Source organism: Toxotes jaculatrix, chromosome 12, assembly GCF_017976425.1.
Source record: "Toxotes jaculatrix isolate fToxJac2 chromosome 12, fToxJac2.pri, whole genome shotgun sequence".
NCBI lineage: Eukaryota > Metazoa > Chordata > Actinopteri > Toxotidae > Toxotes > Toxotes jaculatrix.
The window spans coordinates 15,553,917-15,580,390 of NC_054405.1; the positions used below are offsets into that span (position 1 = coordinate 15,553,917).

At 41.9% G+C, this 26,474-nt stretch overlaps 1 protein-coding gene across 2 annotated transcripts in view; it reads right to left on the reverse strand.

The window, feature by feature from the left end:
• The window catches only part of jade2 (jade family PHD finger 2), a 162,390-nt gene that overhangs the window by 54,400 nt on the left and 81,516 nt on the right, over positions 1–26,474 (reverse strand). For both annotated transcript variants that reach the window (XM_041052405.1, XM_041052404.1), the window contains exons 5-10: positions 24,994–25,148; positions 21,770–21,981; positions 18,441–18,608; positions 14,249–14,365; positions 9,006–9,509; positions 8,000–8,164 (exon numbers count right to left, since the gene is read on the reverse strand). In XM_041052405.1, coding sequence (XP_040908339.1) covers positions 8,000–8,164; positions 9,006–9,509; positions 14,249–14,365; positions 18,441–18,608; positions 21,770–21,981; positions 24,994–25,148 — 1,321 coding nt within the window. The remainder of the gene's footprint in view (positions 1–7,999; positions 8,165–9,005; positions 9,510–14,248; positions 14,366–18,440; positions 18,609–21,769; positions 21,982–24,993; positions 25,149–26,474) is intronic.

The following is a 26,474-nucleotide window of genomic DNA, read 5'->3' on the forward strand; positions in this document are numbered from 1 at the left end:
GTGTAAAACAGAGATGACTTAAGAAAAAGAAACTGAAGTCAGGAGAAGAGTCAAATGGCTTTTTGTGGTTCCTTCCAACAACAATCTTCTGTTAAAAAATAATAAAATAAAAGGAATCAGAGAAGTTGGAAGGATTTCTTTGGTGGGTTATGTGGATCTTGGCATTTATGAATTGTGGATGTGACTCAACACAGACCACAAAAAATGTAGGAAATCCATAGATGTTGGCAGTCTGAGATGACACAGATACATGAAACTCCCATCTGCCAAGTAACTTTCTTGTCTTTAGCGTCTTCTGATGCAGAAAGTTCTTCTCCTTATCCTTTCTGTGCGCAGACTTTCACGACACTGTAAATCCAAGCCGGCAAACTTCTGGTTACAAGGTTGTGTATACATATATTTCCCCCTCGCTCTTTACTTTTCTTTGAAACTTCCTCCCCGCTCTTTTCAAACAGAATGGAGCACCGAGGGGGGTTAGTGGAAAGAAAACAAACTGTGAAACTGCAACTTGTAGCCAAAGAAAACTAGCTGATGGGCTCCCCCCACCCCTTTGCCTCAGCACAGAGTGTACCAGCAGAGTTTACCTGGCAGATATCAGTCCTCAACCAACCTGCTGATTCCAAACCTGCAGCTAAAGGCTCAAGGTGTTGCCACTGCTAACCTCTGTCCAGGTTTGATACTCTACAGCATGACTGCCCCAAAACTTCCCTACAAATCCATCCTTTCTCACACTTTTCCTTTTTTCCCAGCTCTGTTTTCCATAAGTCCCTCTACTTCTCATCATATACCGCTTCTCTCCACTCACCCTCCTTCTTATGCTCCTTGCTTGTGAATGCTCAGCAGTGAAAAAAGATACACATAAAACATGTTATATAAAACATACTTTTTTCCTTAAGTGGACTATTTTGTTAAGTGAACTGTCCTGCTCTGCTCTGAGGGCCTCCTGGGTGTGGGACTGCTGACCTGCTGGGCTGAGTGTGCTGCCAAGTCTTTACCGTGAGAGAGTGAGCGAGAGCAGAGGGCAGGGCACAGAACAACACTGTGCCATTTGACACTTTGCCAGCCTTGGCCAGAGTACCGATGTACTAAGAGGAGGGAAAAGACTAACTGCAATTGTTCGACTCAAGTAGTTATAGATGTGAAAACATACAAGAGGAAATGAGTAAGGAAAAGGGATTCTTTCACACCTGCTTTCCCTCCGTCAGCCCCAGCTCTACTCTGTCTCCTGTCCCATGCCGAGCCTTGGCATTTTCCCCTGACCCAGCCACCTCCTCCCTGGGCTTCAGCACCTCTTCTTCATTCTTTAGCCCTGTCCCTAATCCTCTAGTCCAGTCCCACTCCTCTCCCTCTGTGCTTGCAGAGCCTGAGCCTCCACCCTGCACTCCTCCTCTTCTCTGGGATCAACTTATTTTCACCCTGCTCGCCTCAACCTCTGAAAACTTCTCCGGCTGAAACCCTAGCCCTTTGCTTTATCACCTCATCTCAAACATCCAAAGCCTAGGAAAACAAAAATAAAACACAAGATAGAATATTATATTCAGTAAAATCACACCTCCTCCATCATGATCCTAAACACCGGCAACCCCCAAGGTTGCGTCCTCAGTCCACTTCTCTACTCCCTCTTCACTCACGACTTCACTCCTACCAACAGCTCCAACGCTTTAATCAAATCCACAGACAACACGACAACACAAGACATATCTGAGGAACTAACCTGGAGCCTGAATACCTCACACCTGCTCAAGAAGGCCCAACATTGTCTCTTTTTTTCTGTGGACCCTAAGTTGCAACAGAGTCCCCCAAAAACTGCTGCTAAGCTTCTACTCATCCTGACTCACTGCTGTACAGTCCAATACTCCAGTTACACCGCGGCTGAGAGCAAAGATCTGCAGTGGGTAGTCAAACGGCTCAGTGGACTGTTGGCTTCCCACTCGCAAACTTGAGTGACATCTGCGTGAGCCGTCTCCACAAATGAGCCTACACTACGAAAGACTCCACACACCCTGAACACCCCCTGTTCACCATCCTGCCCTGAGACAGGCCCATAGACCAGCAGGCTGTCATTTATATGGCTAATAATAATAATAATAATACTATTTTTCACCAGAACAAGGTAGATCAGCCTCAGTGTGAGGTTCACGGTTCACAACACGTGTGGTTGCAGGTGTTTGTTAAAAAGCACTCCTGTGGTTGACTTTCTCGCCTGGTGCCGGGATTTGCACTGACAACCTTCTCAACACCGGTAGCCTCTGACTCGGTCCAGCACTATCGCTGTGATCGTGCTGTCATTACACACACTCATACACACACCTCCACTCCACCTTTAGCCTGATTAAAAAAACAGCACATAAGCCAAAAAAAAAATAGAAGCAATATTTAGCAGCTAACTTTCATTATCCAATCACCGTGCCACACATTGTTTCTACATGTTGCATTATGATTGGATGAGTGATGTGGGTGGGTGGGGGTGGGGGGCTTGGGGCGGCACTCAGGAGAGGAGTACAGAAATGGAGAAAGCTCACCAGTGCATTAGGGACAGCACGGTGCAATTCGTTCCATTGGGCAGCACTTCAAAGAGGAAGAGGAGGGGGATAATCCACCCCAACATTAGCCCCTGGAATCTTCCACCACCACCAACATGCACACACACACACACACACACACACACATTTATTCATAAAAGCAGCAGGCTGGAGGGTTTGGTTGTGGGGTCTGATTGGGTTGGGGTCTTGGGATGACGGGATGGAAGGATGGAGGGGATTTTTCAATTTGCCAGCAAATCAGAGATGATTGGAATACTCTCTCGTGCACAGATACACACACTCGCCCAGACACAAACACAATGCCATACATGCAACACACATGCATCTCCACAGAAAAGACCTCACGCTTGAACCTGTAGAGGAAAAAAAAACAAAAAAAAAAAAACGGGCAGAGCATTTGCTCACTACGTTGAATGGATCACAAATATAGGAATATGGGTTAAAAGATATGGGTCAGCAATCAACGATAAGGCTCTCTGTTTCTTACAGGTGGTAAATCTGTTACGTGCGTGAGAAAGAGAAGCAGAGATCAGGAGACAGAAAAGGAAACGTGAAAGAGGGGGAGCGCAGGGGGAAGGAAAGTGAAGGAGACGGATGAAGAGAAAGAGAGCTTGCATATTGACAGCCACTAGCATCAGTAATGGTGAGCTGTCAACAATCTCTCAGCCAATACGTGACCAATTGATGATCAATCCTCCTCACGGGAGACCTGCCAGCAGCAAACATAATCAATCTTCCTTTCTCTGTCAGACCTTCGAGGGGAGTTAAAGAGAAATGCAGCTCGATTCACAGCAGCCCGAGATTCAACAACTTGTTGTCATCCCTTCAGTTCAAACTGCCTCTGAATGTGGTGAACGTGTCGTCACCCACTGATAACACAGTCTCACTCAGTAACAAATGTTTTGATCAGGAACTGTAGCACCGCATTCTGGCTAATATGTGCTGCTCTGAAGATGCCTCAACACAATTATGAGATGCACAACTCCTCCATGTTGGAGAGAGAGATTTCAGCTGGTAGTATTTATGGTATTTTGTGTATAGTTACTGAGAGAGCTAAGTGCACTACAGCTGCAGAAAAAAAACATGCAAATAGACAACATAAGTGAAAGAGGACCTTTCAAAACATCTTCACCACTTTTTTCAGCATTTAGAAAAGCTTTAAAAAAAATATATGCATATTGAATGACAAAAAACTGACTACACGTTTGCAGCAAACAGAAATCTAAAAACAGAAACTCTACAAATTGTACATAACACAGCCAAAGTTTCCAGGAGATATGATTGATATTCACTATGCACCTGATGCAGTACCAACATACTTTAGGTATTTACAAGTAGTCAAGTGCCTGTTTGTGCAATGTATTTCTTCTTCTAAATGCAAACAGTGCCCAGACACTGCTACGACCGCAAGTGTGACCCAGAACTGCCTGAGCTCATGAAGCTATCCCATCTCCCATGTAAACATGTGACTCCATCAAGGTCAGATGCTTTGTTGGTTTTAATATGTGTAGGATATGTAGGATCAACCATACAAATTTGCAGTAATAATCAGATGGTAGTGAAAAACAAGTGCACATTCACTGGCTGGGAGGATGGATAACATAATTACACACCGTGTTCTGCACGCACGTAGGAACACCACACACAGGAGAGACATATATTTAATAGTTTCTATCTAAGAAAAAAATAGGGGAGGAATATACTGTACATCTCAAAACAATTGAACATCTGACAGTTAATATTCATGATGACAATGTTAGATTTGCAATATTATTATCAGCCTCATTAAGAAGAAAGGATTTTCTATATTAAGTAATAACCATCTGCGGAGGTTCTGATTAATTGTGTGGTGTTTGGATGAGCATAATCCAGTGCATACATCAAGGGTGCTTCAAGTGCACTGTGTGTTGGCATTTTTCAGATGTTAGACACAATTGCCTTCTACCTGGAGGCATATAAACACACATTTAAGTGCTCAAGACCGCAAATGTGGGCACTGGGATAGATCGCTAATGTTAGTCTTTTACAAATTACCACTGTTTATCAGTTTTTAGCGTCCTCTGGAAACTTCTGTTGTCCTTTAGCTCCTAATAACAGCTGATTTTATGGCGCTTTACATGTTGGCAAAACAACACAAAATAAGTGTTCACTCTCTCATTTTCCTCTGTCCTGTGTCTTCAATAGTTTCACCATTTATTGATGAGATAAACCAAGTAAACCTTAGAGACTTGAAGTGGTATGGTCCACATCTATAACACACACATCAATAATGGGCGGTCTACAGGGAGAAGAGTTATGGAGTCCACAGATACACTGACTGGTCAGAAGGTTAGCAAAGGCCTGTAACAATCAATAAATCCTGGCCACTGGAGACCACTGTGGTACGGCTACAGTTACACAGGTCTATAGGAAACAAACACCTCTGTAGAGTAATGTTTCCATGACTGAAAATACTATATATTGAAAGTAACTCACAACCTAATGTGCATCCACAGTATGTAGTTAGTTCTTTCGGTTATTTTGTCTGCCCTCAGACAAAGTGATGTACATAACGAGGACAAAAAAAAAAAAAAAAAAAAAAAATACAAATCGATGACACTGAACTTTCACTTGAGATTATGAATTGGATCAGACACTTATAAACAATTAAAATCCTCCAGTTGAGGAGTGACTACCTGATTCGCGGCAATTTATTTATATATTTATTTATTTTGCTCCATCATTTCAACTTAAGAGGTGAGAAATTGTTACCTAAAAGCCAAATTAACCCTGTGGGAAGCTGGGCAAAGCACACTGATCCATGGTCTAATCAGAAATCCTTAAGTCCACTCAATTAGTCTTACCAGCTGAGGCTAAATGGGAAAACCAATGAGCAATTAAAATATGTCCTTCAATTATTTCCTGTGTTTGTACTTTTTTTCCTTTTAGTTTGTTACAGGATAGTTGCTCATTTGGTTGATATACAACCACCTAATTGCCGAAAGGTTGTCCTACTGTGAGCCAAATTAAATCAACCAAGCTGAACCAACCCAAGGCAAGCTAACTGCACTGTATCAAATCACATGCCAAGGAAAAGGCGGAAAAAAGTATTTAGGGAACCAGATTATTTAGTTTATCTTACAGCTTGCTGAAAGAAAACACATTTAAACTGGTTGTTAAGAGGGTCTGTGGCAGAAACTTTTTCAACACTGATTCTCTTTGGTAGATTTAGTATGAAAGAGTAAGTTAATACTGTAGGATACCATGCTTTTTTAGATTGTGGTAATGATATAAAACATTTGTCCAAACATAAGAAGCAACGCAGCAGTCTAGCTGCCTGTCCTTGGCAAATCCGAGTTAACTGTATCCCCCTAAACTCAGGGTGCAGTAGATGTTTTGGCTGTGGGCTGTCATTTAGATTCTGTAGTGTAGATTGCAGGGTCAGAAAGAGGTTTTAAGAGCACTGCTGCAGTGAATGCCAATCAACTATCAGAGCACTGCGAACATGAGCCTGGAGTGAGGTTATGGGCATGGGCAGAACCAATCCGAGAAACCGAGCAAGGAAATTTACATAGTGGTTAGCATTCAGCTGCCAAAGTGCGAGCTATGATACTGAAGGCAGTGGGGGAATACATCACTGTTCTGACTGACCTCAAAACTGTGCTACAACAGTTCAGGTTTAGACTGAGACACTGAGTGAATAGTTAGTTATTAAATACCCGATGTTGGTGATTAAGATGACAATCAAAGTTTTCTCTCTGATCACAGCTCTAAACTGCAATTTGCATCAAAGCTTTTTGGGGGTTGTTTTTAAGAATTTTAAGAGTTCCTCAATGTGTTCCTTCTCCCAGGTCTATGTCTTGTCCATGGCCTGCCTGAACTTTTCTTTCCACAACCACAAAAGCTGCTCTCCATCTGGCCTGCCAACACTTGTCTGTTGTCTCCAGGGCTTTCTGGGCTAACCAAGCTAGAAAGTCCCCCTTCTTTAGCTTGAAAGCTTCTTTTGCCAATGATGTCCACCAACAGGTTCTAGGGTTGCCACTGCATCAGGCAGAAGTGACCACAACTCTGGAAACAGGTCTGAGCAGATGTTCACAATGGAGGCTTTCAACACACTTGGATTTCAACTCCCACTTTTTTTTTGAAGGTGGGAGTTGAAGACTTCGCAGACAGGCGTCTCAGCACTTCACTGTAACTGCACATATAGATTTACCGCCACCTGAACCAATTCATCAAAAGGTGCTGACCGGCTGACAGCCCCGCTGATCTTTTCATCCAAGTGTCCAAGACATACAGCTTAAGATCTGAGGATACAACTACGTACTTGATCTTCGCTCTTTGGCCCACAGTGTTCTGACACCTTGCTCACACACACAAATTCACACCACGCCTGGAGGGACTCAGTGGGAGGCAACCTTTCACTATGACCTGTAATGTATGATTCTGAGGAAAGACAGCATGCTTGAACATGGTAGTTGTTACAGGCAGCCCACGACTAGAACAGAAGCTCATTATTAAAACACCACTTAGGTTTAGATCATTCGAGCTGTTTCTTCCAAGAACCCCCGGGTTGAAGTCCCTCAACAGAACTGTGAAGTCCCTTGGCAGCACCCTCTCTGGGACACATCCACAGACTCCAAATCAAAGCCTTCCTCTCCATGACATGCAATTGCACATTACCATCTTTTTTTTCAGAGGAACTCCAACACATTGGTGCTCAGCAGGGGGCTCCGGAGTACCCTGACAAACATACCCTGAGTCTCTCAGAAAAAAGGGAAAATTCAATCGCAACTACATCTCGTTGATCTACTCCACCTTCCACACAATTCACATCTCAAAAGGCATACATATTCTGCTTCTGTGCTCTGGGTCGCCTGAGACTGAATTTGAGGTCTGTCTGTCCCAAAGTAAGAGGCACAAGAACCAAAACACTGCTCACGATTTCATCAAGAAAACAGGTCTGAGAAAATTCCTCGAGGACCTGTGTCAACTGGCTTTTACATATAGTGAATAAACTTGCACAGTGAATACAGATCAGACGAAAATACAAATGAATTCTGTGTGGTGAGAAGATTTTCACTTTAATTTTCAACACTGGGCTATCATTCAATCACTCATTATATCACCCAGCCATTTCATTATGCCTTCATCCTTCGGGCTATTCATTCATTTGACATTAATATTCATGAAAACAAAAATCAAATTTAAATGATACTGTCAATGATCTTTTTAATTAACATTCTGAAAAATGTAAATTACCCCTTGAACATCAGCTTTACTTGCTGGATCAAGCACTGAGCATGTATATGCCAGCATGAGCATATGCACGCACAGACACACACACACACAGACGTACACACAATGAAAAAATTACTTCCAGTTCGAATATTGCGCACACACACACACACACACACACACACACACACACACACACACACACACACACACACACACACACACACGAGTCTCTTACTCACCCTCTCCAGGTCTTGTCGGAGGTGTGTGAAGAGTTTGAGGCGTCTGTAGAGGACGTCCTGCTCCTGCTGGGCCAGGTTGTCCACCTCGTCCCTCTTTAAGGTCACCAGAGGCCGATTAAAGTTGGCCTTCCTCTTCATCTTCCAGAATTGATACAGAAAGTCCACCTTGAGGGGAAAAAAAACACCAAAATTTTCCCAGTTAACAAAAACAAAATGTGTAATCACAGCATCATCATTGTATTATCTTGTGTGAAATCCCTTAATCCAGTGCGGATTATAATGTTGTGCATGTTTTATTAAATAAAAAGTACAGAAATATCAGTAATGATTCCATTAAGCATGCTAACAGGTTTTTCTCCCTTTATAGTAAAAATAATGCTCTTGCCTGCAGCAGAAACCATGTCGGTAGAGACAAAAGCAGAAACCAGTTGGCAGCATGTTATAAACAGCATGTTATGAACAAATCCCTGTTACTCATCAGACAGTTTACCTGTGAACAGGGAGAACTTTACTTGATACACTAGAGCCAGCACTCTAAATCCAGCTCATCAATACCACATCTGTATAGATTTAATCAATTACGGAAGCCAAACTCTTTATCCCAGCTAAAATATGATGAACTGTGCTGTCGAAATTACTAAAGTAAAGATCAGAAAAACACTGCGCAGGCAAATGAAGTCATGTTAAACTGTGCGTTCTGACGTGCCCATCCTGCTGGATGTTTTTGCTGTACTGAACAACATACTTGTTGCCAGTTAGAACGAACAAGTGTTGCTATTCTGACCTCTCTCATCAACAAGCTTTTTTCACCCCCTCAACCTCTCGACACTGTGTGTGCAAGCTTTCTACTTATACTTTATTTATACCTGAGTGACTGTCTGGAGGAGTAAGTTATTTATAGTACACCTGAAGGTGTACCTATTACAGTGAATGACTAGTGTATAGTATCATGTCTTCTCATTTCATGTGAAAAATCATAGTGTCTCAGTTATATGGCACAACATACCTGGGAGATGGGCATCCCCAAGTTTTCTGCCACCTCTCTTGGGTCCACCAGTCGGTAAAACTCGTCCTCCAGCTCCTGGAGCTTCTGTTTCCTTTGGCTCACTTTCTCTCTCTCCAGCTGGTCCCGCTCGGCTCGCTCTGATGCTGACACAGAGACCGGGTACGATACTGACCTCTGCTCCGGGTCACTGCTGCCGTTCGGTTGGTGCTGCTGGTCCGGCCGGAGCTCAGAACCGACACCGGCAGAGAGCCGGTCAGGTCTGGCTGCGCTGTGTGTTCCGTTGGTAGTGGAAACGGCGGTGTGGTTACTGTTACCGTTACTGACGCTGGTTGAACTGGAGGTGTTGTTGCTGGTTGCACTGCTGTTGCTGGCAGTGCAGCTGTGCTCCAGGCAGAAAGACTTGAAGCGCACCTCGTCGTTCTCAGCCAGGATGGTCTTCATCTCCAGGCCATGGTCGAAGGCGCACGTCACATGGAAGGCCACAATGCAGGAGGGCATGGAGCACTAGAGGGGGAAGACGGAGAGGAAATACAGTTAACAACAGAGACAAAATAAGAGAGGGAATATGAGAAAGGAAAAGAGGTCCAAGATGGTAAGCTTGAGGATGCAAAAAAAAGGAAGGTGTATAGGAAAGAGAAGGGATGATGGATGAGAAGGAAACATGGAGGGATGTAAGGAGAGAAATGAGAGATGTAGCACATGGAAAAGGAAATCACATTTTAGTGTTAATTCTGTCTCTGGGTTCATTAAAAAGAAAAAAGTAAGTTTTTGTTATTATGTTGGAGCCACTTAACTCTTCCTGTCTCTCTCTGTGAAACACACATGCGTGCAAACATACACACACACAAGTTTTTCTTCAATTTCTCACTGACACTTTGTCACAACCATGTGTTATAAGTGTCATTTTCGGTCCATTTCTTGTGTTATCAAGGCTCCAATACGAGTGCAGCAAAGCAGAAAGACAAGCCAAGTCACAACAAACACGGTTCCCCCATTTCTGCTGACATTTCGGTAACTCGGGATGTGTGTGTGTGTGCGCGAGCGCGCGTGTGTGCCTCAGTACTATCCATTACAGGTCATACTAAGAGGCAGCCTCCCACTGAGCCCCCCCAGGCATGGTGTGATTTTGTGTGTGTGAACCCTTGTGGCTATGTGTTGTTGTCACTGTGCGCAAGTGCATGCCCATTTATAGAAGTGTGTGTGTATAGACTGGTGTACTTGTACTTTTCAAAGGAGTTTAGCATTTAGTAGGAGGGTTTGCTGCGTTGTCTATAGCACCGTGACAAAAACCTGACGGACAACGCCTAATTCTTTCACAACCAACCCTGCCTCTCTCGATCTCTGCCTCTCCCCTTTCCTGGGTCAGCTGTTTTCTGCAACTTCAAAAGATTAATTATAAAAGCAACACATGTAACTGCTCCTGTGTTAAAAGTAAAGCCGACTGAACTCTTACAAATAATGCTTGAGAGAGGCAAACCTTACATTGAAAAACTGAGGCTTTTATCTTATTTTAACACAAAATAATAAAAGTAGGCCTTAAGCTTATCTAGCTCTTACCCTCATTCATGTTAACTTGCTGTGAAAACTTTTAATTGGAAGTACTTCCCCCTAAAGAAACAGTCGTTATGAAAAGTGTCTGACTGGTACCGAGCCTTGGGACATTTCCTAATGTGGTTTATATGATGTGGTGAAAAAACAAAACAAAAACGGAATAATATTTATATAACTTTCAAGGTTATTATAACCCATTTTAGAGGAAATTACCTCTGTGGTGCATTTTTCCTCATTACTCCCCGTCACGCCCCCAAAAACAATACAGAGATTTTGAGCTAAAGTAGGTCATCAGTGCGAGGCAAACCAGTCCATCATTACCACCTTTCAGCCTTCAGCAGAGAACCAAATTCGTGTCAGGCCGCAACTTGAGTGTTGTTGAGAGGTCTATCCTTATTCTTTTTCTTTTTTTATTTATTTAATAAGGAAGCACAGTTTCGTTTACTTTAGTTTTTATGACTTCCGCTCCACTGTCTTTTCTCTAACTTGCTCGTACTGCTGTTTTGACTTGGTATTGAGGGTTATTTGTGTGTTGGGAGGATAAACAGAGATGTCACGCCTAAACCACAACTTACACGATTTGTGAACAAGCACATGAACCCATGTGAAACCACAAACAGACTAACGGGAGACCTCCTGTCTTGTTATGTTCTAGTGTGAGCACTGATGTATGCTCCCCACCCCTGCTGGCCCAAATCTTCACAAAACAGTGATATAAAAGTGGTCCACAGTGTTTAAAAAAAAAAAAAAAAAAAAGGGTTATGGATCCCTACTGTAGACTAGATGATGGCAATGCCGTTCCTAGAAAAAGATGTTGCTCTTAAATCTTTGTAATGAATGATTTATTTATTTTTTTACACAACAACTCTCAACATCTGGACAAAAATTATGTCTTCCACAGCTGGATACTGCTGGAAGTAAAGCTCTGATCATACTCCAGGACGCAGACATGGACAGCTGCAAGTACTTCTATACGTACTATCAGGGGGATGTGTATGTGGTCACGTTCCTCACATGCACATTAGAAAACTGCTTTGGTTCCAGTTCTTTCCAGTGACTAGGCTGCTCTCCTGGTGTTTAGGCTCCTGTAATATTGTTTAATTAGTTTCATTTATAGATAAAACTTGATGATTCACATATCTCATGTTAATGTTCAGCCTTTAGATGCTTTCGACAATTGAATTTTAAAATACATTTCATCGGGGGAAAAAAACTGTTCTCAATCCACTAAATGACTTAGTAAATAAAGTGTTTGAGAAGCAGAAGGCATGATCCAATAATCATGTCTGGCCTGCATGAGACACCAATATAGATACATCATCTTGTTACAGGAGGAGTTACAGCCAAAGTTCTACACTCTAGACCCTTTTTTTTTTTTTTTTTTACCAACTTCCACAAATGTCAGATTGAGTCCGCTGCAGCTGCTCACACTTATTTGGTGTCAAACGGCGAAAGGTTGAAAACAGCATGGAACCGGTTAGATACGTTGTTTGGTATGAACTGAGTCATCGCGAAAAATACTCATCTGGCCTTTTCGACTGCACCTGCTCTGTTCTGGCAGGGATTCATTGGTAATGTTTTATCAGTGCCCACACTGACTATGAGTACTTCTGGGTGTTTGTTTGACTTCACACTAATCTTCAACCCTTTGCATGAGGTACACGGTGGGAAAAACTAATCACCTCAATCATATTATTTTAATCATATTCACTTTTGCTCCATGAGAGAGGAATGGATCTATATTTATCAAATTGCTAGAACTGAAACTTTCTGCCTACTCAGACACCTAAGATAGAACACAATCTCTTTTACAGACTTCTTTGTACTTAAAAATACTTAAATAAAAATAGACTTAAGAGCGCACCAGTGGTCTTAAGTTGGTTAAAAGCAGCCTCTGGACACAGGCTCATTACTCCAAATATCTTGTAAGTATTCAAGGCCTAGTGCAGCCATCTATGTTTTATGGCTGAACCATTCACACAAATGTGAATGTTCTAGATGTCTTCTGAATCAGTTTACACACAGTTCTCCAAAATTCAACACTGAATATTTAGTATCTTTGATCTCAAACAAAAATGTTTGGCCGCACAGTGTGAGTTTGTAGCCTAATAACGGATCCACCGGCAGGTCACTGCTTATTACAAGATTGGAATGAGTCATAATAAGGTAAAGCACATTTTTAAATTTGCATAAGAATGGCCACGATAACAGTGTATTTATATTCAATCTATAATGAGATGGCTGCTTGAGATTTTATCAAAAGTGTTTGAACGCAGAATGCTCAAAAACTTTTGGAGGCCTGAACGACAGCCCACAACTTCAGTATGAAAAAAAGGTTGAAAATCAAGACTGAATATGTGTTTTTATTCTCCCACAGACTCTCCTGTGCTTAAACAAGACAGTTGTTTTTTTCATGCTTTTCCCTCCATTAAGGCTCACACAAGACTCCTGCTGATTGTGGTGAAATGCAGCGCTGCATATCCACCTTCTGTGTGAGGCAGCAGCTGAGCAGTGAGTGTGTTTGTACAGCCGCCTGCCTCCAGCTATGGAAAGAGGAGAGGGAGACTCTCGCCCCGTGGATAACTCTGGCTCACGGACTCACTGTTAATATACAGCATCAAACCTGTGGCAACAACACCCTCACCGCTATGCAAACAAGTATGTGGATACACTTGCACGTACACACGTTCATATACATCAAGCGCACATGTGTGTATTCCGCACGTATACACACACAGATGGAATGTAGGGCTTTAGGAATCAAGATCACCTTGAGGGCACTTAACTTAACGCTGAATGGTGTTCAGGTTAATAGCTGTAAAGTGGGTTAGCGTAGTGTCAGCGGGGGTTTTGTTTGCATACTCAGCAGCATGTTAAAGAAGTGCTGGGTTGAAACGTATCCACCCGCACCCAGCAGGAGGCTAAGAACTGTGATGATGTGTGTTGCTGGGAGACATTTTGTGTGTGTGTATGTGTGTGCTTAGTTTATACTATATATATATTTTTTTGTAGGTGTGCCCGTAAGGCTTTATTTCAGAATGTATATCCCACCTATCTGTTTGTGAGGATGAGTGGGTTTGAACTTTGATGCCATGCCAAAAGTTAATAAAGTTAAAAACTTTCACCAATTTACTTCAAGCTTGTTTTCCTTCTAATGCCACCTCCAGATGATGTACAATACGCACACAGATGGCATAAGGAAGAAGAAGAAGAAGATGAAGAAGAAGAGGAAAAAGAAGGCAGAGGAGGAATGAACTGAACTGTGCATCTGTCGCGCTCTTTATAGTGGACGGCAGCTGTCAGAGTAAAACTCAAGCACTTACGGAGCTGGAAACATGACAACAGTATGCTTAACAAGCTTTCTTGAAATTTTCCATAAATTCAGAAAGGCAGAGAAACAAACACTGTGATGATTACATCCCTCATCCATAGAGGGAAACTTGCGACGGTATTAAAATCTGGACAGTTCAATTTAAACTGTTAATATGAGAAGCTAACAAACAAAGGTGGGAGGCTCATCCTCAGGTCTTAACCAAGAGCCTGTGTTCAGGTAAAGCTGTGGGGCAACATAATTCATAACAGAGCTTGAGTTTGAAACTGGCTCATGTTTTCTTAAGTTTTAAGACACAGGGGTCACTTAATAAGATTGTTTAAGTGAGGCAGATGCAGGTCTAAGTGTGTATGTGACGTACCTGTATGCAGGTTCCTGTGTGTTCTCGGCACAGGCTGCAGGACAGAGCCCAGCGGCTAGCAGGGATGTGGGACACCTTGGTAATGGGCTCCATCTTCTCTGGACAGCCTATACTCACCTACAGGGAACATATAACAAGGAGACATACATTTGTGATTAACAGTAAACATTTGTGTGGTAATTCAACCATTTTCTTGTGTTTCACCTTTTTATTTGCAGAGCTCATTTTGTAGCCTGCAGTAAAATCACTGTGATGAAAATTCGTGACAATTAGAATCACAGTTTCAACCTAACTCTTTTTAGACTCTGAACAATTAGCTTTTAAAATCACTTAGCTGACTGACACAAAATTAACTGACAAAAAATATAATCAAACGCTCTCTGGTTCCAGCTTCTCAAATGTGGGGATTAGCTGCTTTTCTCTGTTTTATATCACTGTAAAAGTTAGGCCCTGAGAACCCTGCCATGGTCATTTTTACCATTTTTAGTTGACCAAAGCGATAAAATGAAAATTGGTAGCTGTGATGCCTAGTAGCACAGTTTATCCTATTATCGGTCTGAGGTCATGCTTCACCCATCTTTTCATTTAGCACAGCATCTTTGGATCAAACTCAGTTTTCCTTTGACAAAGAGATCAAACTTTCCACCAAACCTTCCACTGGAAGATAATAATCAACTTATTGTAGCTTGGATGATAATTACTTGAATGTCTTCCAGTTTCAAAGCCAAGAGTCTGGATTAGAAAGTCCGTCCTTGGAGCCAGAGCAGGGACACATGTGCTCCTTGGAAAAACATTATTGTAAAGCCCAGTGTGAGTCACTCTCTCTGAGCGGTCTATTCACGACGAGTTTGGCTCCGAACCTCGCTGCACCAAACACAACCAAAAAGTCATTGACCTGTGCCAACCAGCCATGCAGAATAGAGTGGAGAGCACTCATCACCAAAGTGCCATTTCTTCCTTCCTTCCTCCACTGCCTATTTCTTTCCAAAAACCATTCCACCTCTTTCACATTCACTTATCCTCATATTTGTGGCATGGCCCTCTCTTCCTTGTCCTTCACGCTTGAAATAACAAGCTGACGACTGATTTCCGCAGGTCACACTCCTCCCTCTCCTCACCCGCTTGTCCTTCTATCTGATTTTCTTTTCCTCCCCTCATCTCCTCATCCACAGAACAGGCCCACGGCCTCGGTTCTTTCTGTTACTATTGATATCTTTTGTACAGCGCAATGAATAGGAGTAAGGGTCAATTTTCACTCCATTGAAGATGTCAATAGCAAGTACAATTCAGACAGTGATGCCACAGCCATCACCGTCAATGTTCGCCTCTTTTTAACAGCTGATGTACGAACCAATAGACGGCTAAAGGATTTCCACTTTTTAGATGCTGTAGTTAATTGATTGGATTGTTCTCAACCATGATGCCCACACACAGGGCATGCTCACACACACACACACTCTCACAGAGGTTGCCCTTTAAACATTTCCACCACCTTCTTCTCTTCTTGTGGTTTGTCAATACTGAAAAATCAGAACTGCAGCTCTCCATGTAGGAAGAGTAGTAAGAGTGTGTGTCCATCTGTGTGTGTGTGTGTAAGCACATGCTTTTAACATGCCCATTCCCCAACATTTGCTTGCCCCAATTACTTCACATTTCAAATCTGAAATCACTCCAGTGGAAATGGGAGGAAATCACAATATTAAATGAAACGGCATTTTAAAAGAGCGGCTACGAAGTCTCTGAATGTGTGTATTTGTGCCTTTGTGTGTGTGTGTCTGTGTCGTGAAAAGCCGTTTAAAGAGAGACCCCTCTCTAGGGGTTGAAAGCAGAGGGCAGAAGGAAGCTACACACACATCTCTGCAGGGGGGCTGTATCGTTTGAAGGCAGGGTGGCATGTTCACACACACACACACATGCATCCAATCTGCCACTCTCTATGAATGACACTCACACAGAGCGCTTTTCTGGAAATTTCCACTACTATATTATTCAGTAAAAATCCACAAGCTAGTGTTGTGAAGTGTGTCTTTATTTGTGTACATGTCTGCTATTAACACCTTTTAGCTCATGCAAACGCACATAACTGAGTCTATGTAAGGACACGTGCACACACACACACAGCACAGACATGCAAATTATCTTTTTTTTTCTTCCCCTCCATGGTAGGAAGAGAAAACAAAAGCCAACGCAGCAACGAAAACAATTAGCCCAATCAAGGGTGACAGAAGGCAATTAGAAGTAAAAGGTTTGAGGTGCCAAAAGCCACTCCATTACTGAGAAATCTGCTGGTGGAGTGCGTCGCTGAATAGGCTGAAGACACATGACTGACTGTCTTTAACGATTTAAAGGTGTGCAAGGCGTGAAGCAACATCCGTCTGTGAACCTCTGAAATGAATGGCTGCTTTGTGACCGTTCGGAGCTTTCAGAGGAGAGTCGTTTCCAAAAGGTATCATCAAGACACATGAAGTCAAAAAAATGAGCAGCTGCTTGGGTGCACACTTGAAAAACAGTTTCCCTCGTAAATCAATTTACATTATCTACAGACAGCTACGTGAAGTATTTTAAGTATTTACTGTAAACAAGGAAACCCTGGTGAGGAAAAAAAAAAGGTGCCACAGGTGCAAGCGTCTCTCAAAATCAAGCCCACCTTTCCCATAAACACAGTTGTTTCAGATTTTTTCAAGTACACTCACGCCATACAGTATTTAAGTTGAAAGAGTTATGGGTTGTAATCATCCCTCCTCTCTATACTGACTGCGAAGTGAAATCGCGCCAGAGTGATTACGCTGTGAGGGTTTGAGACAGACCTGAAAAAGAAAAAAAAAATCCAAACCTATCTTTTGAAGCTGTTTTGGTGCCATAAAGCAAAATTTAAAAACACAAAATCCACCTGGTGGCAAAGAATCTGAAATGAGGCATAAAGTCATGCAGAAACTGCAAATCCTCTCAGCACTGGCTTTCTTTATAAACTGATGCCAAATATTCAATGTGGTAATTACATATTGGTCATAAAATCCAAGATTTACTTAAACTCAGTTCTATTTTAAACACTGTTGACTTCATATCGACTGTTTGACTCAGACGATACAAATCAACCCTCAAAGGGACAGAGCATGAATCAATTACATGCATGAAGCACAATACGGTTTATGTGTACATATATTTACATCCTTGCAAAATGTTCGGCAAGCCAAGTAAGTGTCCATCGACAAGGCCGCACTCATTGTCAAATCCTTCAATACGGTGATTTGCACGACTATGGTATTTGTGCTGCATTGTCAGTGGGAGAGATTTTAGTCTTTAGTCTTATAAAGATACAAAAAAACATGAATGCGAAGCTTTTGGAAAGACAAGGGGTTGGTTTACAGGATGTTCTTGCTTTGAAAATGGTGGCAAAAAAAAAAAATAACACTGTGTGAGTGGGGCTATGCATTTTTAGAAATGGACGCAGTTGTGTTTGAGGGTGGGTTGAGAAAAGCCGAAGTGAACTTCAAAATAAGTGGTTTGTGGGTTTTCATCAAGGCGTGTCAACAGTGTCTAACAGTCTTTCAGGGGGTTTTGTTTTCCATTTCTTTCATGGTGTAGACACCTCGTCCAAGAGCACCTTGTTTACATACTTGTTTTTGCACACATTCACCACACACACAGCTCACCAAATGCATGTTTATGCATTTGCTGACTCTACTGACCACTGAACAGATGTAGGTTAAATAGATTTTTGCACTAATCTGAACCATGACTACAAGTAAACAACAGTCATTCACTCTCTAGAGCCACTCTGCACCAAGACTCGTAGGTAAACTATTTCTTTATCAACTGTGCCATTAAGTGCAGCCAAAAGAGTCTTGATTCCTGTGTGTCTTGTGTGACTGTGATCATAAACACAAACACCCAGGAGCACCCACAGCTACATGATAACACTCTGAGCTACTGATGTGCCTTTAGGCTCTGCTTTCATTGGAACCATCAAGTCTGGCCCCAACTATAGGAAATGTAGAAAATGACTACCTGGAGCACAAGAGCACACTGAGGTTGATCGAGAGTTAAAAAGGAAATTAGAAGAGTTTTTTGCTAAATAAATCCCAGAATGTGTCACAAATTGATGTTGGTTACTCACTGAATAGAAAAGTTAATCTACATCAGACTGGGTTTGGATCCTTTGACCATCCCTGTGTCTTCCCATTGGACTCACCTCAGGGATCCATAAGGCACAGCTGACGTGGACCCACTTGGTTCCACTACGGGTGGGCTTCAGGGCCCCCCCTCTCTTGGGGCAGAGCAGACATTTGGGCTGGACGCCCAGAGCGCAGGTCCGACACAGCCAGTTCCCCTGGGGTACCTTCAGGATGCCGTAACACGCCTGCAATGGGCAAGACAAGAGAGAAAAAGTTGTTATGACAAATAATAATAATAAATAATAAGGTGCAATATTAAAGGACCATACAAGTGGTTTTGTGTACTGAAACCCATTAACTAATTACACTTAGTTTAACTAACTGGTGACCATTTGCCTATTGCTTTTAGTTTATTTCCGTGCGCTATGAAAACAATTTGCAGCTACTGGAAATTTACTTTAGTTCCCACACATTCAATACTTACAGTGGTCCCCTTTATCATTTTACTTCAAATTTTCTTTGCTACAGGTATGTTATTATTGCACAATGATGAAATGAAGCTTCAGCATCTGAGATTTGATAGTCAGCTTCTGTGCCATGGATTCACGAGCCATGTCTTCAGGAAATTAAATCCAGAAGATACACATTAAATAAACATGAACACTGTGTGTGCGGGCCACTATGTAATTTTTACCAAGTCTTGCTTTCCGAAGCAAGTTCTGAGCTGCTCGGAGTAAAATAAACATAATGTACAGTATGCTAGAAATTTACTGGAAATATGTTCTAGATTTCTGCTATATATACGTGCTCAGCCTTTACTGAAACATGCAATTTCACTGGTCTGATCTTATCATAATCTTGCTGCTTGCAAATTCACAAATTTCAAAGTGACACATGCAAAAATATTATTCCTTGTTCCCCCCTCATCTTACAGCTCTTATTATTGTCCCGCCCAAAACTTTTTTTCTCCAACCGGAATTACATCAGCTCACGGAAGCGAGACATTATCAGAATGTCACTTGGTGTTGTTTTAAAAACACAGCAGGTTATCGTATCACAAAGCGCTCAACCCATTTCCCCTTCAGCTAACACATAAGGGTGCCATGAAAGTTTTTCATGCCATCATAACAGCACACTGACTTACATCTGATAATATCCAGTCCCGCAGGGACAGAAACAGAGGATGATTTTATTGTCAGATATGATTTACTCCTAACCTGTCTGAAAGTGCCTCTACTGTTGCGGGTAATTCATTCTAAACGCCCGTTTCTCTGCCATTATTACTACAACTTCTCCATCAGATCCATCAAATGTAATTTCTAATGAGTCAAGTCAAACTAAACCTTCCTTATTTGAGGCCCAAATGAAATTCTGAGGCCAAAATCCCCCGAGCGTCCACAAATAAAATTTCAGGAACCACTGCTGCTAGATTCAAACCAGGTCTCAGTGTTCACCGTGTTTCACAGAGGGAAGGATACAGCACATGTTATATGGCTGAAAAGCCAGAACGCACGATCAGTTATAAGAGGATGAAACAAAGTAAAGGCAGAGTGACAGGAGCACCAAATCAGATATCAAAGATTCTGTCTTCATTAAACGCAATTAAAGAACTTTATTGATCAAAGGATTTTATTGATCAAACTAAACACTTCAGTAAGCAGGGCCTGAAGGTTAGGGGGACCACCTTAATAGGGAAGCAAGAGACAGTGCTGGGTGTGTTTGCTGTATTAAAGCAATAACATTTCTTAGTACTCCCTGGGAGCAACAAGTTCTTTCACTGCTTATGTTACGTTTCCACGAGAGGAACCTCATATTCTAGCTAACAAAAACTCAGAAAACGCTGAAGGAACCCTTTGGTTTAGACCACTTATGGTGCTACAGAGTAATGTTCTAGCAGAATGTGCATGAGGTCAGGGAGGAAAACGCCAGCAGCAGCGAGACATGATACACATTTCTGCCAACAGAAGAGAACAATAAAGGTGGCTGCAGTAATGTGTCATGGAAGGTAACACTGCACCAGTAAAAGAGGAGAAGACTGCTAGCTGATGTAAACCATGTAAGGTTCAAAACAAAGAAATGCAAATGTTTTCCGAGGCAGCAAATGAATACAACATATTTTAAGGCCCAATAACTAGACAACATATTTTGGTGAGAAACTTTCAATGTAAAGAAAACCATGTTTACTTACAACGAAAAAGGTATTCTACCTGTTCTGTGCACTTCTGTTTCACTTCTGGTTCATTTGGGTTGATTTTTGTTGACTTTCTATTCATCGATTTTTGGTTTTGTTCAGCACATTTTCAGGAGTCTTTACTCCATATGCATGGCATTCTATTTCAGCACAAACTCAGCTTGTATAGAGTGAAAAAGCCTATAAAAACGTACAAATCTTTAGTGAAAGTCACATAAATGTTACTACAGATCAGTTTTCAGTTTGTGCCTTTTTCATTGAAAGTCTGTGTACGTCTGCAAATCATTGAAAATATTAATAATTCATAGTTTCAACAACTCCCTTCTAAAAAAATGGTCTTCAGAAACACAAGGCCCAGTGTAAAAGCTGAACATCAGCACTTTCAGTTGGTATTCTCAGCTTGTCTCTATGCAATATATAAATAAAGTTACGTTACAGTGAATAAAACATGTCCAGTGTATTCGACGAATAGACAGACTCCAGAGGGTTTCAATAAAGTCAGTAACTGATAGATTAAAGAGCTACACAACAAAAATAAACCTTTTTTTAATTAGAATGTCTGCATGGGATCAAAAATAATCAGGTTTTTGTGCTGGGATGATCCTGTTTTTAATCTTTTTCTAAATAACCCCTCATCAATTTCATTCAAATTCATTTAGAATGAATAAAGGGAAACCTAACAACAACTATTTGTTGATAACTTAGGCGAGACAGTGTTACAGGCACTGAGGAGCTTTTGTTTTGTTTTGTTTTTTTACACATTGTGAGTAAAAAAATTTCAGTGACAGACCAACATGAGATTTATTCTGCGGTTTGAGGTAACTATTTCCATCCGGCGTCTGATGACAGAGAAGGTGTTTTAGTGCCAGTGGGACGGACAGAATAATTAACACTGTGTCACTGTGTAACAAACACAACGGAGCACCTCAAGCCTCAGGTTGTCACTGGCACCCTTTGTGAAATTGCTATTGTGAGTGTAGTTTCATGCTGCTGACAAATGAAGTTGGAGGGAGAGAAATGTGAGCACCGTGCTTAAATAAGGCAGCTCTCAAGAAAACAGCTGAACCATGATTTTGACCTTGATTTTGCATTTTATATTTACAACCCCCCCCCGCCTCCCAGAGATAACCAATACACAAACACATACACACATGCACACACACACATAGGCTTAAACAGATGAGATGTGAACAAACGAATCCCTTCATTCCTGACCTGATGAACACAGACGTTGCACTTGTCGCAGAAGACCATCTCGTTGCCGTCCTCCCCCTCCGGCGAACGGCAGACGTCGCACACCACGTCCTCGTCGTACTCGATGCCCAAACCTTCCTCCGTCTCGATGGCTTGCTGCATCTTCTCCTCACACACGCTCTCCAGCTCGACCAGAACACACTCCATCGTCAGCTCGTCCAGCTCTGGTAAGGCTGGGGGCAAGAAGACAGAAAGTAAAGCTTGATTCTGAAGACTGACACCGAGCATCCAACTCTGATGAGGCTGGGATGAAGGAAGGGGAAGCAGGGCTGATTTCAAGAGTGTGGTTTTGCTCGTGTTATCTTGTCTTACGCTGACACTTTATGCCAGAGAGAAGAAGGGTGTCATTGTCATTGTTCAAAACATTCAAGTGTTGAAAGCAGAGATTGAGACATTTCTGTTGGGATGAAGGATAAATATTTGAGAAAGTCCTGAGTCTGTACAAAGCAATTACAACTCAGAGTGAAGTTACAGGGTCAACACTGAGGTTTCTTTGAGCTCTTGTTATTTACAAGGATAACAGTAACAGGAAACTGCTCATAGGAAACTCAAAACGAGTGAGCCAATTTACCAAATTCAAGTTATTTTTGGCCAAAACACTTTGTCTCACACTTTAATTGGAAATGCACACAGCTTTCCTTCGCATTTACACCTCACAAGGTCACTCTCTGTTTTTGTTGAGCCAGCTTAGGATGAAATGTGCTGAAAATTAGCTGCAGCACGTGGGAGTATGTGCAGTTGCGGTTGACTCTTTGCTAAGCAGAGAACAAGCAGAGAAATGCTACATGTTCTCTATAACTCCAAGTCTATTTGCTATCAAAGCCAAAAACTCAAAAGCTCAGCCCACCATGCCAATGTGTGTCGGCATTAGCATTAGTATTCCCGCTCCATTTGCATCTCAAAGTAATGCCTTGCTCTAAGGCTGGTTAATAGTTGATGAAAACTGATTTAACTGGCAAATGCAAGCTTTCATACTCATAAAAAAATAAAGGATTGGAAGTACCAGGAAAATAAACAGTCTGGTTTCCAGGACGGTGGCAAACAGATGTGGTATATTATTATCTCATTACATGCAATGAGATTATAGTGATTATACAAAATGGGTAACAGTAAGGCATTAAATCTAGTGTGACAAAAGTATCTTTTTTTTTTAAATAAATGATTTCTTTTGTATAACTGTTCAAAAGCAGAAAAAAGGGGCATTTTGGAGACAGTAATATGCCACAAATCCTGAATGCTGGCTGTAAATGAAGACCCTGCCCACACAAATCAAATCACAGCGTTGAGTAAATCATATGCTCAGCCACAATCTCTAATAAAAAGCGTTAAGGGTAAGGTGATCATTTTTAGATTCAGTATTTACATTTTTCAGTCGCGCTGCCTCTCGTTACCTCACCACACAGAATTAAAGAAACTTGTGCTGTCCTGGATTCTGTAGTTCAGGATTATTTATTGATTTATTTGAAGGATTCAGCACTCAGTCAGGAGATTTCTTAAGTGGAGCTGAGCATTCTGTGTCTCTATTTGTTATTTATGCGGCCTTATTTACTGATTCTTGAGCCTCTTATTGCCAACATGGTTATTGTATAACCTGAGCTACAGTTTCACATAAAGAAGTAGAGCTTAGACTCCCACAAATCCAACCGAATCCGTGTTATTATTCTGGACTGTTTTGGAAATTCTTTAGCTTTAATATAAAAGTCAACACCTTGTTTTGAATCACTGCTGTTGCCAGGCCATGAACACAAGGGAAGAGGACCCAAACACAGACACCCAAGGCAGACGGATAGGTGAGAGAATCAAAGTCCTTTCATTAAACTCAAAATCGCTGGATAAAATCCCAGGAAACCAAAACCTAAACAACTAAAAAATCCTCCAAGATGGAGAAAAACTTCAGAAACAGAAACTCAAGTCCTAAACTCAAAGGTCCTTACTTCTGGGAGAACAAAGCAACAGAGAAAATCCAAAGGGAAACAGAAGACTAATCTGTTCAACAAGAATTGAACTCTGATTTGGACTAAAATCAGACTAAAATCAACTAAAAGGAAGAAACGTGACGGCAGTTGTTTTAGATTTAGAAGCTGCTTTGGAAAAGAGAAGGGCAGTAGAGTTAGATATTAACCTGCTGTGACATTTACATCATCAACTGAACACACACCAGGGAGGGAAGCAACATTATTATTCATATATGACATGCGAGTGCGCGTGTAGCGCCTGTATTATGTGTACTCTACTTCTACTTTGCCTTTTACTGTATATTTATCTTCTGCGTATGTTTCTGCATTTGTGCATGCGATAGCTGTGCGCACATTTAAATAATTAAAGTTACAGCATGTCCAGTAGGAGCATTTGGTGTCTCACACTGAATGCACTCGTATCCACATATACAGTGTTTGGACGACCGAGATAGAAATTGCTGAATCATCCCATCCTGAGTGCAGCCTCACCCAGCAGAACCAATCAACCGTCTGTTTGTTTGGACTAGCACTGAAGGTTATGAGAAACAACCCGTTTCTCCTCCAGGAAGAGCCAGAGTGTGTGTGTGTTTGTGTAATTTAAGGTGAATGTGTCCCAGAAATAAGGCCTGAAACCCCAGCGGGGATTTATAAACACAATTACTACGCTTTATCTGAAAGGAGCCGATCAGATATTGAATAAAATGATGGAGATGGGAGAGATGCTCGGGGTCGGCAGTTGTCACCATGGTAAAATGGAGGATGCAGCAAAGCAGAGGAGTGAGAAAGTGACAGAAAACTGCAGAAGAAGAGGAACAGAGTATATTCAGAGCACCTAAAGGTTTCAGAAAACAAATTATTAAAGCGTTTTTCTATGTGACTCAGAGAGAATTGAAACTATGGGAAAAACAGCTGAAAAAGATGTGTACTGATGGGACATTTTTGAGACTGTAAATGGACAGACAAGTAAAAACAACTGACATGAAGCTAAAAGAAAATGACCATTTTTTAAAATAATACACAGTCTAAATGAGCTGAAGCTCACCCTGTGTTACTCTCATTTTAAGCACACGTAGCTCTGGCACATGAAGTCCATGAGACAGATATGAAGCCACTTCATTTATGAAAAAGTCTAAGTATTTCATAGAAGACAACATGGAGGAAAAGGTTTAGTGAAAATGCTCTCTGGGTACTGTTATGAAATGATGCAGTAAGTCAATCTGCACTCACCCATCTGTCTGAACTCTTGGTTTACCAGCTCCAGCCAGGCAACATCCAGATCATCCAGGTCATAGCAACTGTAGAGCTGGGTGGGAGGAGGCTGGGTGTCACCCTCCCTCTCCTGTCTGTTGCTGGACAGGCCGCCTGTCGACTCCGGCAGCAACCTGGGTCGAACACAAAGATACATGCAGAAGGTTTATCACGTGGTCTGGAAACACAACAACAACTAACTAACTGTTGAACTAACTAGTGGCTTGATGATTGACAATATTATTAGGCAACAACATACAGCACAGAGTGATGTGGTTGCTGGCACCTGTGGGTTGCGGTCGTGTGTCAGTACATTGCCAACACTTGTCCCAATACAGCACAACCTCAAGTATGTTGCTGCATTTGCATAACATTTGCAGTTGCCACAGTTGACAGATACTTTAAATACTCTTTTGATGCAAGCGCCGCGTATGAAGCATGTCTACTGCACTCACCTTTAATAATTAATTCAAATAATTAACAAATTATTCAGGCACTGATCTATTCTCTCTCTGTCTCGCTCTTTCTGTCCCTTGGTTCACTGTTTACAGTGGCAAGTCACTTGTAAGTCCTTGGTCATAAAGATGTTTGTCCTCCAAAACTGCACATGCACAACTATGGGGTCATGTTTAAAATTAGCGCATGCTTGTGTGACAAGCAACAAAATTCTGAACTGGTCATGACAACGGGAATTACTGGGAAGGCCTTGTTATGTCTCAGGGTCTCCCTTGCAGTCAGGTCCTGACCTCCTGCTCCAGAAAGATTGAATCAGACTTTGAAAGAAGAGGGGAAAGAAAAAAAAAAAAAAAGCTATCGAAACAATGACAAATCGAGTGCTTGTCGGCTGCAGTGACAGGAAGCTCCTGCAGGCAGTGTCTGGTCACTGGAGCCTCGGGCCTGAATGTCTCTCTGTCAACAACAGCAGGAAATGGGGTCAGGAACTGTGCTCGACCCACTGGGAACCAATAAAGACGCAGACACGCTCATACACACATTCATACACACACATACAGCCCTGCATAAAACATCTGGATACTTGAAGAGCTAATAGACGCATGTAGACAAAATAAAGCAGAAGCCCATTAAATACACAAATGCCAGCAGGCAGGGAGACACCACACCCAAGTAATCAGAGAAAAACTGACACACACACACACACACACTCAAGCACCATCTCTCCAAAACAGCTCTGTGTTTGGCATAGTAACACACACATACACACACACACACACACACACACACACACACACACACCCCTAACATTCACACACTTGCCTGGTAAAGTCGTGACCTTTGTGTGAAAAGGTGAATTGCGTCAGTGATCACACCAACAAAACAAAACAAACCTTAAGCTCTCGGTTTAGTTCCCGTCCTCAGCGCCTCAGTATCATACCGCTCGGTTATTATCATCATCCTCCGTCACTGCTGTCGCCCTCACATCGAGCAGCACTGTGATCATT